Raw genomic sequence first — 15,540 nt, 5'->3', positions numbered from 1 at the left:
CTGTACCTGATTTTTTTTAGCAGTGGAGTGAAAGTTGGGAACGGGAGAGACAGCTTTCACAAGTGTGCCATTATCACCCACCCACGAGCCAACTAATAATAATAATAATAATAATAATAATAATAATAATAATAATAATAATAATAATAATAATAATAATAATAATAATAATAATAATTGGTTTTGGGGGAAAGGAAATGGCGCAGTATCTGTCTCATATATCGTTGGACACCTGAACCGCACCGTAAGGGAAGGGTAAAGGAGGGAGTGAAAGAAGAAAGGAAGAGAGATGTGCCGTAGTGGAGGGCTCCGGATAATTTCGACCACCTGGAGTTCTTCAACGAGCACTGACATCGCACAGCACACGGGCGCCTTAGCGTTTTTCCTCCATAAAAACGCAGCCGCCGCGGTCGGGTTCGAACCCGGGAGCTCCGGATCAGTAGTCGAGCGCCCTAACCACTGAGCCACCGCGGCGGGGCCGAGCCAACTACGGAAGTCTGGAAATCGCCGCTTCGAGCTCAAAGCTTCGGCTCTTCTGCAAGCTTTGAGATGTAGTACAACCGTGTGTGCCATGAAAGTTGTGCTTGTTTATTATTTAGCGACGGCTGCTGCTGCCCCGGCTAATGAGGGCGTCCGCAAAGAGATGGTGATGGGTGACGAAGTGAGTGGGGAAGGAGGCGAAAGGCACCCATGTGCTGTGCAGTGTTAGGGACCGTTAAGGAATCCCAGGTGATCGAAATTATTCCGGAGCCCTCCAGTACGGCACCTCTTACTTCTTTCGCTCCCACCTCAAACTCTACAACCAAGGCGCGGTTGAGAAGGAATAATTTCGACCACCTGGGAATCTTTAACGCGCGCTGTTGTCGCATGCAGCGCAAAGACGTTTTCTTTTCGCCTCTATCGAAACGCGTCTGCCAAGGCCGGGATTAAATCCGCGTCCTAGGACTCAGCAGCCGAGCGCGCTAACCGCTGAGCCACCGCGGCGGACAGGAGAGAGAACAGAAGAGGCACAGAAAGTGCCCTTTAGGCGAGGATTGTGATAAGGGAAATAGGGAGGGCAACAATGGACAACACTGGAGAGTGGGACGATAGGTGCGAGGATGTAACACAGGCTGACAACTCGGAGGAATATTCACTGGTGGTAGCCAAGCGTTGTGTTCCATAAAACTGGGAGTAAAGCATGGATATAGACGAGTGACAATCGCATGTTTAACGTCACGCCCTCGGTTAGCGGCCATTTGCCCAGACGCATCACACGATCGCGCGAGTTAAACATGCGAACATAACTATCGGCTACTGACGCAAGCTGGCACACACCCCTTCCTGGAGAGTATAAGTAATGAGTTGAGACACCAAAGCGAAAATTGTCGCGCAAAACAATAATATGGCGTGTCTGTAGTCCATGCTACCGTCTGAATGACCTGTTGCAAAATTAAACGAATGCACCGTAATGCAACTGCAGCAAAAAAAAAAAAACTGCAGCAGTTAACATGTTTTAATGCGTGATCATTAGAACCTGTATGTTGGGAATATCTGTCCGTTCATCTGAGGCCTCAGCTCATCATCATCATCATCATCAGCAGCAGCAGCGGAAGCCACCTGACAGGACAAGGACCTCTCCCATTCCTTTCCAAATGGCCCTGTCCTGTGTCATCCGTGGCCGCCTTATCCCGCAAACTTTTTAATCTCATCCGCCCACCTAACTTTCTGCCGTCCCCTGCTACGCTTGCCTTCTCTAGGAATCCACTCCGTTACCGTTAACGACCATCGGATGTCTTACCTTCGCGTTACATGCCCTGCACAAGCCCATTTCTTCCTCTTCATTTCCACTAGGATGTCATTAACCCGCGTTTGTTCCTTCACCCACTCTGCCTTCTTCCTGTCTCTTCACGTTAAACCTATCATTTTAGTTTCCATAGCTTGGTTAGTTGTCCTCAATTTAAGGTGAACCCTTTCCGTTAACCTCCACGTTTTTGCCCTGTAAGTGAGTACTGGTAAGATACAGCTGTTATATACTTTTTTCCTTAAAAATATTGGTAAGCTGCCAGTCATGATGTGAGAGTACCTGACAAATGCGCTCCACCTGATTCTTATTCTTCTAGTTTTCCACTGTCAAGATCCGGATCTTCGGTAACTACCTGCCCTAAGTAGACGTATTCCCTGACCACTTCCGGCACCCCGCTACCAATTGTAAACTGCGGTTGCCTTCCGAGACTGTTGAACATCACTTTGGTTTTCTGCGTATTGGTTTTTAGACCAACCGTTTAGACCAACCGTGCTGAAGACTACTTAAGTACATTGAATACGAAAGTATTGCACTTTTTGTTTCCTTTTTATTTCTAGAGGCCCGTGCGATGTCAGTGCACGTTAAAGAACCCCAGGTGGTCGAAATTTCCGGAGCCCTCCACTACGGCGTCCCTCATAGCCTGAGTTGCTTTGGGACGTAAAAACCCCATAAACCAAACCAAACCTTTTTATTTCTACCCGCCGCGGTGGCTCAGTGGGTAGGGCGCTCGACTACTGATCCGGAGTTCCCGGGTTCGAACCCGACCGCGGCGGCTGCGTTTTTATGGAGGAAAAACGCTAAGGCGCCCAGGTGGTCGAAATTATTCCGGAGCCCTCCACTACAGCACCTCTCTCTTCCTTTCTTCTTTCACTCCCTCCCTTATCCCTTCCCTTACGGCGCGGTTCAGGTGTCCAACGATATATGAGACAGATACTGCGCCATTTACTTTCCCCCAAAAATAATAATAATAATAATAATAATTGGTTTTTGGGGGAAAGGAAATGGCGCAGTATCTGTCTCATATATCTTTGGACACCTGAACCGCGCCGTAAGGGAAGGGATAAAGGAGGGAGTGAAAGAAGAAAGGAATAATAGGTGCCGTAGTGGAGGGCTCCGGAATAATTTCGACCACCTGGGGATCTTTAACGTGCACTGACATCGCACAGCACACGGGCGCCTTAGCGTTTTTCCTCCATAAAAACGCAGCCTCCGCGGCCGGGTTCGAACCCGGGAACTCCAGATCAGTAGTCGAGCGCCCTAACCACTGAGCCACCGTGGTGGGGCCCCCAAAAAACCAATTATTAACCTCTTTATTTCTTTTCTTATTTTTAAATTGTTTTCTCTTCCTTTTTGATGACACACCTGCGCATTAGCACGCAGTTTTAAGGCAACGCATATACGAGGTTCACCATTGTTCGCCAAGAAGGAACGCGATTTTGTGGCCTATGGGTTGAGTGCTCGCCTCGCAGTCTGAAAGTCCTGGGTTCAGTACTCCGTACCTTCGGAAGAAACTTCATTTTTCTTTGATACCACGATGACGTCATCTAGGATTTCTGGGACTACCGCTGCTGGTCAACGCCAACGCCGGGTTTATTTGTCGATTAGCCCATATAATGCTTCCGCATTGAAAGGCAAAGGGGGTAACTACATCAGATCGCACAGTAAAGTTGGAATCTTGACTCGAGATGGGAAGGATTACTAGCTATAAGGGACATTGAGAGAATAATTATAAGCGTCTCATTAAGGGGCCGAAGGAAACGAGTGTGAACTGAAGAGCAAATGTGAGGAAAGAACATTTTACCTGCAATTAACTAGAACAATAAGATGAATTAATAGTAAATTAAGAAATTAAAATGTGGATAGAAATAACAAAATAGCGATTACAGTACTCGGCTATGCGTCATTACAGCCAGACTGTAGTGAGTGACTTATGGGATGAATGTAGAAGTTATTTTTACGTATAATAATATTTTGCTCAGACATTGCTCGTATAATTAGATGAATTTCTTATTCATGATATTTTTTTTCAAAAAACATACTAGCAATGTTCTTCGGACGGAACCAGGGCTCCTTGTAATGCCGCCTTGAACGCTTATGCACTCTTGCTGTCGTACCATATCATTATTTTGGAACATGAAGTCTATGTAGCTCTGTCTCGGAGTAGTGATGGCATATTCCGTCGCTGCCATCTTTAAGTTAATGCTCATTGTAACGCCAAAACCAAAGTTCCTGTTCAGTCAGATCATCTGAGTAGAATGGAAAAGGACCTGTATATTATCCTTGGTAATGACGTCAGAAATCCGGAGAACCAGTCATAGGCGTCGGAATGTGACGTGAGTGACGACGTCATGACTCTGAGAACCAATCAGAAGTGTTGGAAAGCGACGGCGCGGTGGCTCAGTGGCTTTGGTGCTCAGCTGCCGATCCCGATGTCACGGGATCGAACTCGGCCGCGGCTTCTGCATTTCTATCGAGGCGAAATTCAAAAACGGTCATGTGTTGTGCGATGTAATTGCATTTCAAAGGACTAAAGGCGACCTAAATTAATCCAGAGCCCTCCACTACAGCGTCCTTCACAGCTCATGCATCGCTTCGCGACGTCAAAGCCTCACATACAGATACCAAGAAGAGAAGCATCCAAAAGGTCACATATGAGTGGTGACGGCGTGGTTCTGAGAACCAATCAGAAGCAATCTATGAGTCACGTGATCTGCGAGGCGTCACATGATCTTGTTACACCACACCAACGCCATTCAAGCGGCAAACGAGCCATTTACATTTGCGCGGTAAAATATTCGTAGGTATATCCCTTAAAAGTAAAAGGAAAAGGGCGCTGTAGTGGAGGAATTTGGATTAATTTCGACTGCCTGGGGCTCTTTAACGTGCACTAAGATCGCACAGCTGACGGGCGTCTTGCATTTCGCAAACTGCACATTACAGGAGCAATACCCGCCCTTTTGTCTTGGGCTCGAAAATTCGCTGCAAGGAAGTGGCTGTGTCCGGCGCAAAACAGGAATAACTGGAGGTCCCTCGGAGGTGTTTTTATCTTGCAGTGAACTCAACTCTGGTATAGGTGATAGGGGGGACCTCTAAAGAGCCCGTATCGGGTAATTTTTGCTTTTGCGTCAGCGACAAAACTTCATCAGCGCCAGCCCTATCATCACCAAGAAAACATATTTTACTCACGCAGCTTCCTTGTCCCACTTCTCGTCGAATCACTCTCGAACAGAACAGTAGAACAGAAAAGTTATTTTCTAATATATGGCAACAATATTGCGTAATACAGGCTGAGACTGTCACTAATTTCCTATATCGCATATACAGGCTGAAGGTATGTGGTACGTGGTTCAGAGGACCGCTAGCCTCTACAATGACTCGCTAAGCTGCACTTCGTACAACGTGAAGCACAAGGATGGCGTGGTCTACGAAGTGGAACTTGACTACATGGACAAAATGTGAGTACATAGTGAAACTAAAGAGCCTAAAGAGATTTGTATGAGGAACATCGAAGCGTGTGTTTCATTACGGCTCGTGTTGAATGAAGATAACCGTGTAAGGAAGTCACTTATCAGGGATAACTACATGGCCTGAGGTCCCTAGATGAGTCTGTCGCAGTACTGCGAGAATTTGTGATACTGAGTTCGTGCGTGCTCCTTCTTGGGGCAAAGTAGCAAACAGACGCGGCACGTCTGTAAATACAGAGCGCTTAGCGCCGTCCACTAGCCCGCGCCGTAGAGATGCCGGTGAAAAATTCTCGCTTCTTTAGTTTATCTTTCGCCATTGTACATTGTTGTAATATTTCTCTCTATGCACTGCAGCCTCTGTCAAGTGTAGTGCTTTGCATGCATTTTGATATGTGAAGTGTAATTGCAGTGCATCGTCTCTGCTGTGTCAGCGCTGTTCTGTGAAACTTTGACTCCGACCCATCATCTGTCCTTGCGACCGGCAAAAGCTTGGCACCAAACGGCCACGCCTCTCTGTCGCTTGGTATAGTTGGGTTCCTGCTGAGCTCGCTACCTTAAATCGAGGACACCTCCAGTGAGATTCGAACAACTGCCCGCGCACGCTTTAAGGGTGTTGGGTACTTACGTAATCTGTGTTTATGTGACGGTCCGGCAATTTGTTCTCCGTTTGTTCTTTGCATTCATTGGTGACGAAATACAGAAAGATGGCCATGGGTAGTGCGGTGTATGTATGTCTGTCAGAATAAATCTATTATAGGGTCACATCAAGTACAGATGGTTGCTTGCCTGTCCGGCTAGATCCCACTGGTACACTAGCTCCGCCAAGTGCGTGAGGCAATAAATCTCGTTAAAAAAAACGCGTCCAAGCGCTCCATGTATTGGGTGAGAGACAGACACACTAGGTTCAGGTTTTGGGCACTGCCACAAGTGTAAATTCTATGCTTGTTGTTTGCGATCTGGTGAGGACAAATGGGGCAGTTTGGGTCTCTGCGAAAGCCCCCCTCCCCCCTCCCCCCCCCCCCCCCCCCAAAAAGGAAACGTTTATGCTTGTTGTGTAAATCGCCAAATTCAGCGAGTGTTAGTGTCTGTGCGCAAATGTGATTCCGTACGCACAGCACACACACCATGGACGCTCAGGCCCATTAACAGCCACCGCCGAATTTCTCGATTTCTTCAACAAGCGCAAATGTCATCTTTTTTTTATATCTGCCCGCTTCATACCTTCCTTAATTCTTTGCTTCACGGCATGGACCGCGTGTCCTGTAACTGTGAGACTCTTACCACACCTTTCCTTCCCTTATAACTACTAATAACCCCTATGCAGACGCGCACTCTTCGCGTCTCCGGCAAAACGGGGACGCTCATGCATCGAGCTACCCGCCGCGGTGTCTCAGTGGTTAGAGCGCTCGGAGCCGGAGAACCGGGCTAAACCTCTGCCGCGGCGGCAGCGTTTCGATGGAGGCGAAATGCAGAAGGCGCCCGTGTGCTGTGGGATATCAGTCCGCAGGTGTTGCTAATGATTCCGTAGATGTACACGGAATGTCCCACCCGCGTGAGACCAACTGAGGGTTGTTTAGGGCCGCGTGACCTAGTCTGCAGTATTTTCTCGTTCTTAAAAGTTAATTAGTTAAGTCTAATTAGCTAAATTTTTAATTATTGAATTGAGGAACAAAGTATCAATGTAAAAGTTGTAGATCGTCTCAAAAAACCGCTAGCAGCATTGTTTCCATCAAGGTACGATTTACGCAGCTTTACTTATTGGCCTTAAAAGAAAGCCATCGCGTGACCAGCTACTGGGTCACATGACCTCTGCCCCAATGTGCCCGCAAAGACTCATCGGGGAGAGCACTTCAGTAAAAATCCATGTTGTTCTCTAAGACGCGTTTTGGGAAATTTAAATGCCACTATTGCCACGTAGACGTCTCTTTTATTGTGCGAAAAAAAAACTACTTTACGATAACGGTATCTTGGTGCAAACGTTGCAGTCAACTGTTTTTCAAAGTGATCTACAATTTTTTCATTGACACTTTGTTCCCCAAGGTAATAAATAAAAGTTAGCTAATTAGGCTTAACGAATCAGTTAACTTTGAAGAGCAAAAAAATACGGCAGACTAGGTCATGTGATTCTAAACAACCCTCAGTTGGTCTCACGCGGCTAGGACATTCAGTGTTTTTTTTTAAACTTGGTTACTTTTAGCTGGGACACCTGGTATATATACTAAATACGGCTCTGGTCTGCTCCAGCCACGCTCACATGAGCTCTTCCCACGCATAGCCTACAGCGCGCGCGGTATGCACCTGTCCCTTTCTTTTAAATCTGTTCTCCTTTTCCCCACTTTCTTTATCCCTTCCTTCACGGCATGGACCCGCCGCGGTGGCTGAGTGGTTCGAGCGCTCGGCTACTGATACGGAGTTCCCGGGTTCGAAACCGTCCGCGACGGCGGCGTTTCGATGGAGGCGAAACGCAAAGGCGCCCGTGTGCTGTGCGATGTCAGTGCACGTTAAAAATCCTCATGTTGTCGAAATTACTCCGGAGCCCTGCACTACGGCACCTCTTTCTCTCTTTCTTCTTTCACTCCCACCTTCCCCACTTTTCTTACGTCGCGGCTGAGGTATCCACCTAGAACTGAGACTGTTACTGTGCCTTTCATTTCCTCAAAAAACAATTTGCTTTGTTTACCACTTCCGGCAGCTAAGTGCGAGCACGCGCAACAAAATCCCGGCCGCCTCTCGATGACGTCGAAACGCGGAAGACATCTATGTGCTGTGCGATGATGCCATGAAAAATTTTATTGAGCATAGATTATAGTGCTGGTCAGTTTTGCTGCTCCATAAACGCGTTGGTTGCAGCCGCTGCTCTTGCCCTTTCCACCAGCCGGAGCTGGATTCTAGGGTCCGAGCTGGGCAGCGTCTCCTCCATTGCTCAGCCGTCAGATCAAGTGTAATTACACTTGATCTGACACTTGATCTTGAATTAGGTTAACCTAATTCCATGGTTTGGCGAGCCCATGCCATATCAGAGCAAAGCTTCCAGTTACTCTGTACCATATTAGAGTCACTGGAAGCTTTGACTCTATACCACACGATATTAGTCCGCCACCTGTCTGCAGAAGGCGCATTTGCGGATCGTATTCTTGCCCCGAAGATTATGACCTGCAATGCGCAAACGCAGCTGTCTTCTTGGGCTAATAAACACGTTAATTTGAATTTGTATTATTCTTAATGTCGTTTCTTGTTTTTTAGCTTTTAGCCCAATAAATAATATTCCCTGCAACTTAGCCTGAGGTGCTGTAGGATCCTCGTATACATGACTAGCATATTCGTGTCTGTATTATTCTGTGTGTTAGAGGTGTACGGGGTAATATAGCTCTGGCTGTGGCATTTACGCCTTTATTCCCCTGAACAGATTGATATCCCGGCGTCCAAAGTTCGCCTCCCTTTCCTTGTCCTTGTTGTCTGCATGGTATGACTCCGCTTGGTGGCCTCTCACCTCCTGATATAATTCCTACTTGTTTTTTTTTTTGCGAATCGGTAATGGTGTTGACTTGCGGCTGCGTTGCGACAGCTGCCTCCTCCTCCATGACTGGGTCTTCGCATCTTATTGAGGCGCCGTTCTCTGTCTTCCTTAGAGTCCGCGACCACTATGATCATGACCCTTCCTGTAGGTCCATCAGCGTCCGTGCACAGCGTCGCTTCGCTGCTATCCCACTGCTTCTTTATGGTCTTAGCTATGGCCTTGCTTCTCTGCTCATGATACACTGTGCGCATATTTCTAGGTAGTGGCTTCATCGAAAGCACTTTATCTAGAAAGGCCGCCGCGGTGGCTCAGTGGTTATGGCGCTTGGCTGCTGGCGTGGAAGACGCAAGTTCGATCCCGGTCGAGGCGGTTGAATTTCGATGGAGGCGAAATTCTAGAGGACCGTGTACTGTGCGATGTCAGTGCACGTTAAAGAACCCCAGGTGGTCGAAATTTCCGGAGACCTTCACTACGACGTCCCTCATAGCCTGACTCACTTTGGGACGCTAAACCCCCTAAACCATAAACCATAAAATTTATCTAGCCATTTCGACGTGCCCACCCTTTCTTGGGTTGAAAGGATGTGCAACAACCTCAACTTGTCGAGTACTGCTCTTCCCGTCCTGCTACCCACCAGGCGGACTTTCTGAGAAGATTGGAGTGCCTCTAATATTTCATTCACAGCATAACAGCCCTCCTTCCGGTATTCCGTTGTCTCATGCTTGAGGGGTCCTACCTTGTTTCGCAACATTCAGGTTCCCTATAGTCAGTCAAAAAGAAAATCCTTAATTTAGTTGAACGTTTTTTCTCAAAAGCTTTTTACCGTGTAGAGTTTCTAAAAGTTTGTCCTGTCTGCCGTTTTAAAATCTGCCTTTAATACTTGGTGCCAGTATCGCCCTGGTCTGATAGTTTTTCGGTTTGTCTACAATCTCTCTCTTTAACTGCGGCAAGACATAACGCGTGGACGTGTTTTGCGGCTTTTTCCTGAACCCAAACATCGTGTTAAGGGTCATACTCTTCTGCTCTATGTATCTATACAGTCTCGTGTGATTCACCTTCTCAAATAGCTACCCTGCACACGAGGCCAGCGAGATGGGTCGGAGAGTAGAGACAATGTTTTCTTTGCCTGGCTTCGGGATAAAGTGAACTTCCGCTGTCTTCATGAAAGGGGGATCTTCAAGCACTCATTGAAGTATCCCATTAGGCTTTCGAGAGAATTCTCGTCCAAACTGGCCACCGTTTTCACCGTGACACCTCCCCTCTGGGGTGGCACTTCTCATTTCCATTACTGCCGCTCTAACCGCCCTGGGCGTAACGTCATTGTCCTTGTCCATGTCCAGATTGCTTTCTCCTCCACACGTGAAACCATCCTTGTCCCTATTCCCAATTTGGAAATGTCTGTTCTTGGGTTTACCAATCACCTCCTCCTCACTACCCTCGTAACTATGCAGCGCTCTTCTGAGGTTAGCCTTTTGGTCTATTTTGATCTTGCTGGAGTCGACACCACACCACACAACTGACACCACACTACGCCGGTGTCAACGCGACTATGTAAACTCCTTGTAGCGGTAAGCGCATCGAGGGAGGGTCTGGTACATCCATGACATTTAGTGTGGTAGCAATACTAGGAGCATTTTCCGATTTCGGGCATACGTACGTACTTGTCTGAAGTCTGCATTTTGGCAGGCGGCCCACCTGCCCATGTGACCACTTCGCGCACTTTTGCGTGCGCTCCCAGACACCCTTAGAGCGTGTGGGGGTAGCGGTCTCGGTCACGAAGGAGATGCCCTCGACTCAGCGTGGCAAGCTCAGCTGGAGACCAGCTACCAAGTGACAAGGGGGTTGGTCGTTTGGTGCCCAGCTTTCGCCGGTCGCAAGCCAGAGAATGGGTCGGAGCCAAAGGTTCACAAAACAAAACAAAGTTTATACAGCCAAGAGACGGTACAGAGGATTTCAAAATCACTCGTACGAGCACATACAAAGTGATCTACAAATACAATGCACTCATGCAAAGTAACAATAGAGAGAGATAACAATTCAACAAAATCTTTGCACCTAAAGTGCACAAATACAGAGAGAGACAAACAAACAAAACACAATTTGTTCACCGGGCACTGCGACAGTCCGACGACCTGAGGAGCTCGACGGGGCCGTCCCGCAGGTTGGCGCACGTACGTTGCCTCGCTGGTCCGGGCTGGGCGAGTGGTGTTCTCCCGGGAGTCGAGCGGGCGCGCTTCTCGGAAGCTTAAACGGCGGCTCGGGCTAACAGACAGCGGTTGAAGCCCTTCATTTATAGGCGCAGACCGCATCTGTTTGTTTTTCGCGCCAAGGCAGGCGCGCACATACACGCAGTATCAACTGCACAAACTCCTTCTCCTTCTCGCGCCGGGCACGCGACCCCATTGGTCGGGCGCGGAAATCACCTTCGAGAAAAATCTAGGTCATTCTCGGCACGCTGAGTCATCGGCGCCGGAGCGAAGGGGGAGGGTATCACTTTGGCGCGCACAAGGTTACCCCCTTTCCGTCGACAACAAGCAAAAACTTCTCCAACATTCGAGAAAAATCGACGCCGCGCGCGGCCATGCCCCCCTCGGCGCCGCGCCGGCGAGCTGAGTTGCAGCAGTGCGCAAAGCTACTCACTCTCCGGGGGTCCTTCCCCGCTGTTTTTTTTTTATTTTACAGCGCGCGGGCGCGATTGCTTAGGCGCAGCGCCGGTTTTTTTTCGAAATTGCGCCGAATTTTGTGACAGCCCAGCGGGTTGTCGGCAGTCTGCCAGGTGTGAGTACCTGGGTGGAGGCCTTCAAGGTAAATGTCTTCAAGGCAAAGGCATATAGGTTAAAGGCCTTTGTGGTAAAGGCATTTAGGTCAATAGCGTTTAGGTCAAAGGCCTTATGGCAAAGTGCTTTAGGGTGAAGGCATTCATAATAAATGCCTTCCGGCTTAAGGTCTTTAGGTAGAAAGCCCTTAGGCCGAATGACTTTAGTACGTAAGGACCTTAAGTGCTCACAGTAACTAGTGCTACTGCACGATATTCCGAGCTTAGCCATGCTAAACCGTCTGCTATTTTCTCGCCTTAGAAGAGTGCCAAAAATCAGGAATCCTTTGGGTTTGTTTTTCTTTGCCTGTTGGGAGGAGGAAGGAGAATAAACAACGTTTTTTTTTCTTTTAGCACGCTGCCCTATCTCGCTTTGTTCATGATTGCTTGTTCCCTCGGCAGGAAATCCATGGTAAAGAAGATACTTCGCATCGTGGAAGATTCGGACCATCCCGCTCAATTCTATTTCGCAGACCAAGGTGAGGAATGGAAGAATGCAGCGCCGTTCTTCGCTGAAACGTATGATGAATGGAACGGTGTAATGGCTTGAAGTGCAACAGGGTAAGCAATATATTACGTGGAAGAAAGGCCTCGCGTTACAATTCATAATAATAATAATTGGTTTGGGGGGAAAGAAATGGCACAGTATCTGTCTCATATATCGTTGGACACCTGAACCGCGCCGTAGGGGAAGGGATAAAGGAGGGAGTGAAAGAGGAAAGGAAGAAGAGGTGCCGTAGTGGAGGACTCCGGAATAATTTCGACCACCCGGGGATCTTTAACGTGCACTGACAACGCACAGCACACGGGCGACTTGGCGTTTTTCCTCCATAAAAACGCAGCCGCCGCGGTCGGGTTCGAACCCGGGAGCTCCGGATCAGTAGCCGAGCGCCCTAACCACTGAGCCACCGCGGCAGGCGTTACAATTCATGAAACTCAATCCCGTGAGAGAGAAAGGAACAGCCTACTAAATGTTCTTCTGAGCGTAAGCCAACATGCGCAGTTGCTTACAAACACGCTGTGACACCGTAAGAGAGTCCGGTGGCGGAATATGTGCTATTCTTATTAAGGGCCAGACGATTTTAAGAAAGAAGAAAAAACAGCAGAAAAACGAACTGAGTTCAACAACCTCATGTTGTGTGTAGCTATTGGAAGTTTAACTCGCTCGAGAGCCAAAGGCTATATTTCAAGACGGCTAAATGTTTAAAGGTCAACATGTGATCAAAGAGAACGCTCTGTCAGAATGTCAAAGCTCGCCGCACAAAACGAAAGTATGCTTCAGACAAGCTGGAGGACTGCCACACGAGGGGATTCCCAGCGTGCCTTATGGAGAACTTGGCGTGAGGTGGCCTTAAGAAATGCTGGGAATTAAAACGTCGCCACGTGGTTTCTTGCAGACGACCAGAGAGTAGCAACGAGCTTTCTGGGAACAGACTACAAGAACTGGAACGTCGTCTACGGCTACATCTTCGGAGGAGGTGAGCCAAGGAGCTAGAAAGTATTGCGGTGCTTTCATGCGCGCAATTAGGAATGAGGAAAAAAAAAGGTGCCTGCTCACTTCAGCACCTCCTCTCAACATTACCGTCTTCACAAATAGACCACCTAGAGGAGTGGAGAGTTTGGCTGGTTGGTTTACGATCATTTTGGGAGCAGCGTTAACACAGGACGGAGCGAGAACACAACACAGGCGCTGGCTAGCAACTGGCGTTTATTTCAGAAATACAGAATATATATATATATATATATATATATATATATATATATATATATATATATATATATATATATATATATATATATATATATATATATATATATATATATATATATATATATATATATATATATATGTGCGTCTCTCATAGCCCGAGTCGCTTTGGGACATTAAACCCACACAAACCATACTGACAAACATATGAAGGAAGCCAACAGTCGCCGAAACCAAGGTGCACAGGGGAATGTTTCAATTTTTTTATTGCTGAGCGAAAAGATGGCGAAAAAAAAGGCACGTTCACCTTTTATCCGGTTCATCTCTAGTTAAGTTTCTTTTGTCATGAGCTGGGCACGTGCCTTTTATATATATATATATATATATATATATATATATATATATATATATATATATATATATATATATATATATATATATTTCTGAAATAAACGCCAGTTGCTAGTCAGCGCCTGTGTTGTGTTCTCGCGCCGTCCTGTGTTAGCGCTGTTCTCAAAATGAAAATAGACCACCGTCCATTGTAGGACAAAAGCCTGTCCCATCAACCTCCACTTCGCCCTCTCTCCTTCGCCGGTCACGACCTCGCCTATCCTTTCCTGTTATCTCCCCATCCTGAATTAAAAACTCAATTAATTATAATCAGCTAATTATAATTAAATAAATACCCACTGTAGTGCTACGGCGCATTTTACACCCTCATTCACGTTGTGAAGGAATGCAGAACAAATAATATGCATAATTTAAATGGCATTTGTGGAGCACCCTTTCAGTTGTTGGTATAGACCGGCATGTGCGTATATATAGGGGAAGGCTGCGGATTAATTTTGGCCAACCGTTGCAGAGCACACGGACGCTTTAATGCGAAACTTTTACCAGTGTCACTTAGACCCTTTTACCTAGACCCTTTACTCCGACTAAGTCCTCCGCCCGGCCTCTCCCGCTGCGATGCTACGCTGTTGTGTCGCCTGTGGCTGGGAGTGGCGTTCACAAATGCCTACTCCCACTTAATCGCAATGGCAGACTCTCCTGCGTGTGAGATCTGTGGATGCGAGGAAACTATAAACACCTTCTTTGTAACTGCCCTCGGTTTCAGCGTGAGCGTGCACTCCTGGCTGCAACACTCCGCCGTTTAGATCCTCGGCCCCTTACTGAAGCCAATATTCTGGGTCCTTGGAGTAAGCCTTAATCGCAGAAGACAGCTTTGAAGGCACTTTTCAAGTTCTTGAAGGACTCAGGACTGAGTGCAAGGTTCTGAACTATCAGTGTGTGCCCTGTGTACCCTGCAAGCAACGGCCAACGGACATGTGGAAAAGTGATCATCTCCCTTTGTTCTCTCCCCGTCCTATCTCTCCCTCCGTTCCCCTTCCCACGTGTAGGGCAGCATACCGGGCGCTGCCTAGTTAACCTCCCTGCCTTTCCATTTGTATTTCTCTCTCTCTCTCTTTCTTACCAGTGTCACAATGGAAAAACTTCCGTCTGTCTGTCTGTCTGTCTGTCTGTCTGTCTGTCTGTCTGTCTGTCTGTCTGTCTGTCTGTCTGTCTGTCTGTCTGTCTGTCTGTCTGTCTGTCTGTCTGTCTGTCTGTCTGTCTGTCTGTCTGTCTGTCTGTCTGTCTGTCTGTCTGTCTGTCTGTCTGTCTGTCTGTCTGTCTGTCTGTCTGTCTGTCTGTCTGTCTGTCTGTCTGTCTGTCTGTCTGTCTGTCTGTCTGTCTGTCTGTCTGTCTGTCTGTCTGTCTGTCTGTCTGTCTGTCTGTCTGTCTGTCTGTCTGTCTGTCTGTCTGTCTGTCTGTCTGTCTGTCTGTCTGTCTGTCTGTCTGTCTGTCTGTCTGTCTGTCTGTCTGTCTGTCTGTCTGTCTGTCTGTCTGTCTGTCTGTCTGTCTGTCTGTCTGTCTGTCTGTCTGTCTGTCTGTCTGTCTGTCTGTCTGTCTGTCTGTCTGTCTGTCTGTCTGTCTGTCTGTCTGTCTGTCTGTCTGTCTGTCTGTCTGTCTGTCTGTCTGTCTGTCCGTCCGTCCGTCCGTCCGTCTCCTCGAAGAGTGAAGCCTCCACCCTCTAGAAGCACCACCCATCAGGCACCTACCTGCCCACCGCACCCTTTGGTAGCTAGGAGGCTGCGCCTCAACCGCCACCCTCAATTCATCACATTGAGCCTCCGGGCCGGTAACTTAATGCACGAACAGTGACGTATCTCCTCATCTCCTAGATGCGAGGGAGCAAAGCATGCTAAATTGCGA

General features: G+C 47.7%; 1 protein-coding gene across 1 annotated transcript in view; it reads left to right on the top strand.

Moving 5' to 3' along the window:
* Nucleotides 1–15,540, top strand: part of LOC144125129 (uncharacterized) — a 47,904-nt gene that overhangs the window by 32,109 nt on the left and 255 nt on the right. The window contains exons 2-4 of the mRNA XM_077658235.1: nucleotides 5,111–5,241; nucleotides 11,985–12,061; nucleotides 12,980–13,060. Coding sequence (XP_077514361.1) covers nucleotides 5,120–5,241; nucleotides 11,985–12,061; nucleotides 12,980–13,060 — 280 coding nt within the window. The 5' untranslated portion in view covers nucleotides 5,111–5,119. The remainder of the gene's footprint in view (nucleotides 1–5,110; nucleotides 5,242–11,984; nucleotides 12,062–12,979; nucleotides 13,061–15,540) is intronic.

Source organism: Amblyomma americanum, chromosome 3 (assembly GCF_052857255.1).
Source record: "Amblyomma americanum isolate KBUSLIRL-KWMA chromosome 3, ASM5285725v1, whole genome shotgun sequence".
NCBI classification, from domain to species: Eukaryota; Metazoa; Arthropoda; class Arachnida; order Ixodida; family Ixodidae; genus Amblyomma; species Amblyomma americanum.
Note: the sequence above shows the minus strand (reverse complement) of the source record. Positions and strands in the feature narration are given on the sequence as shown.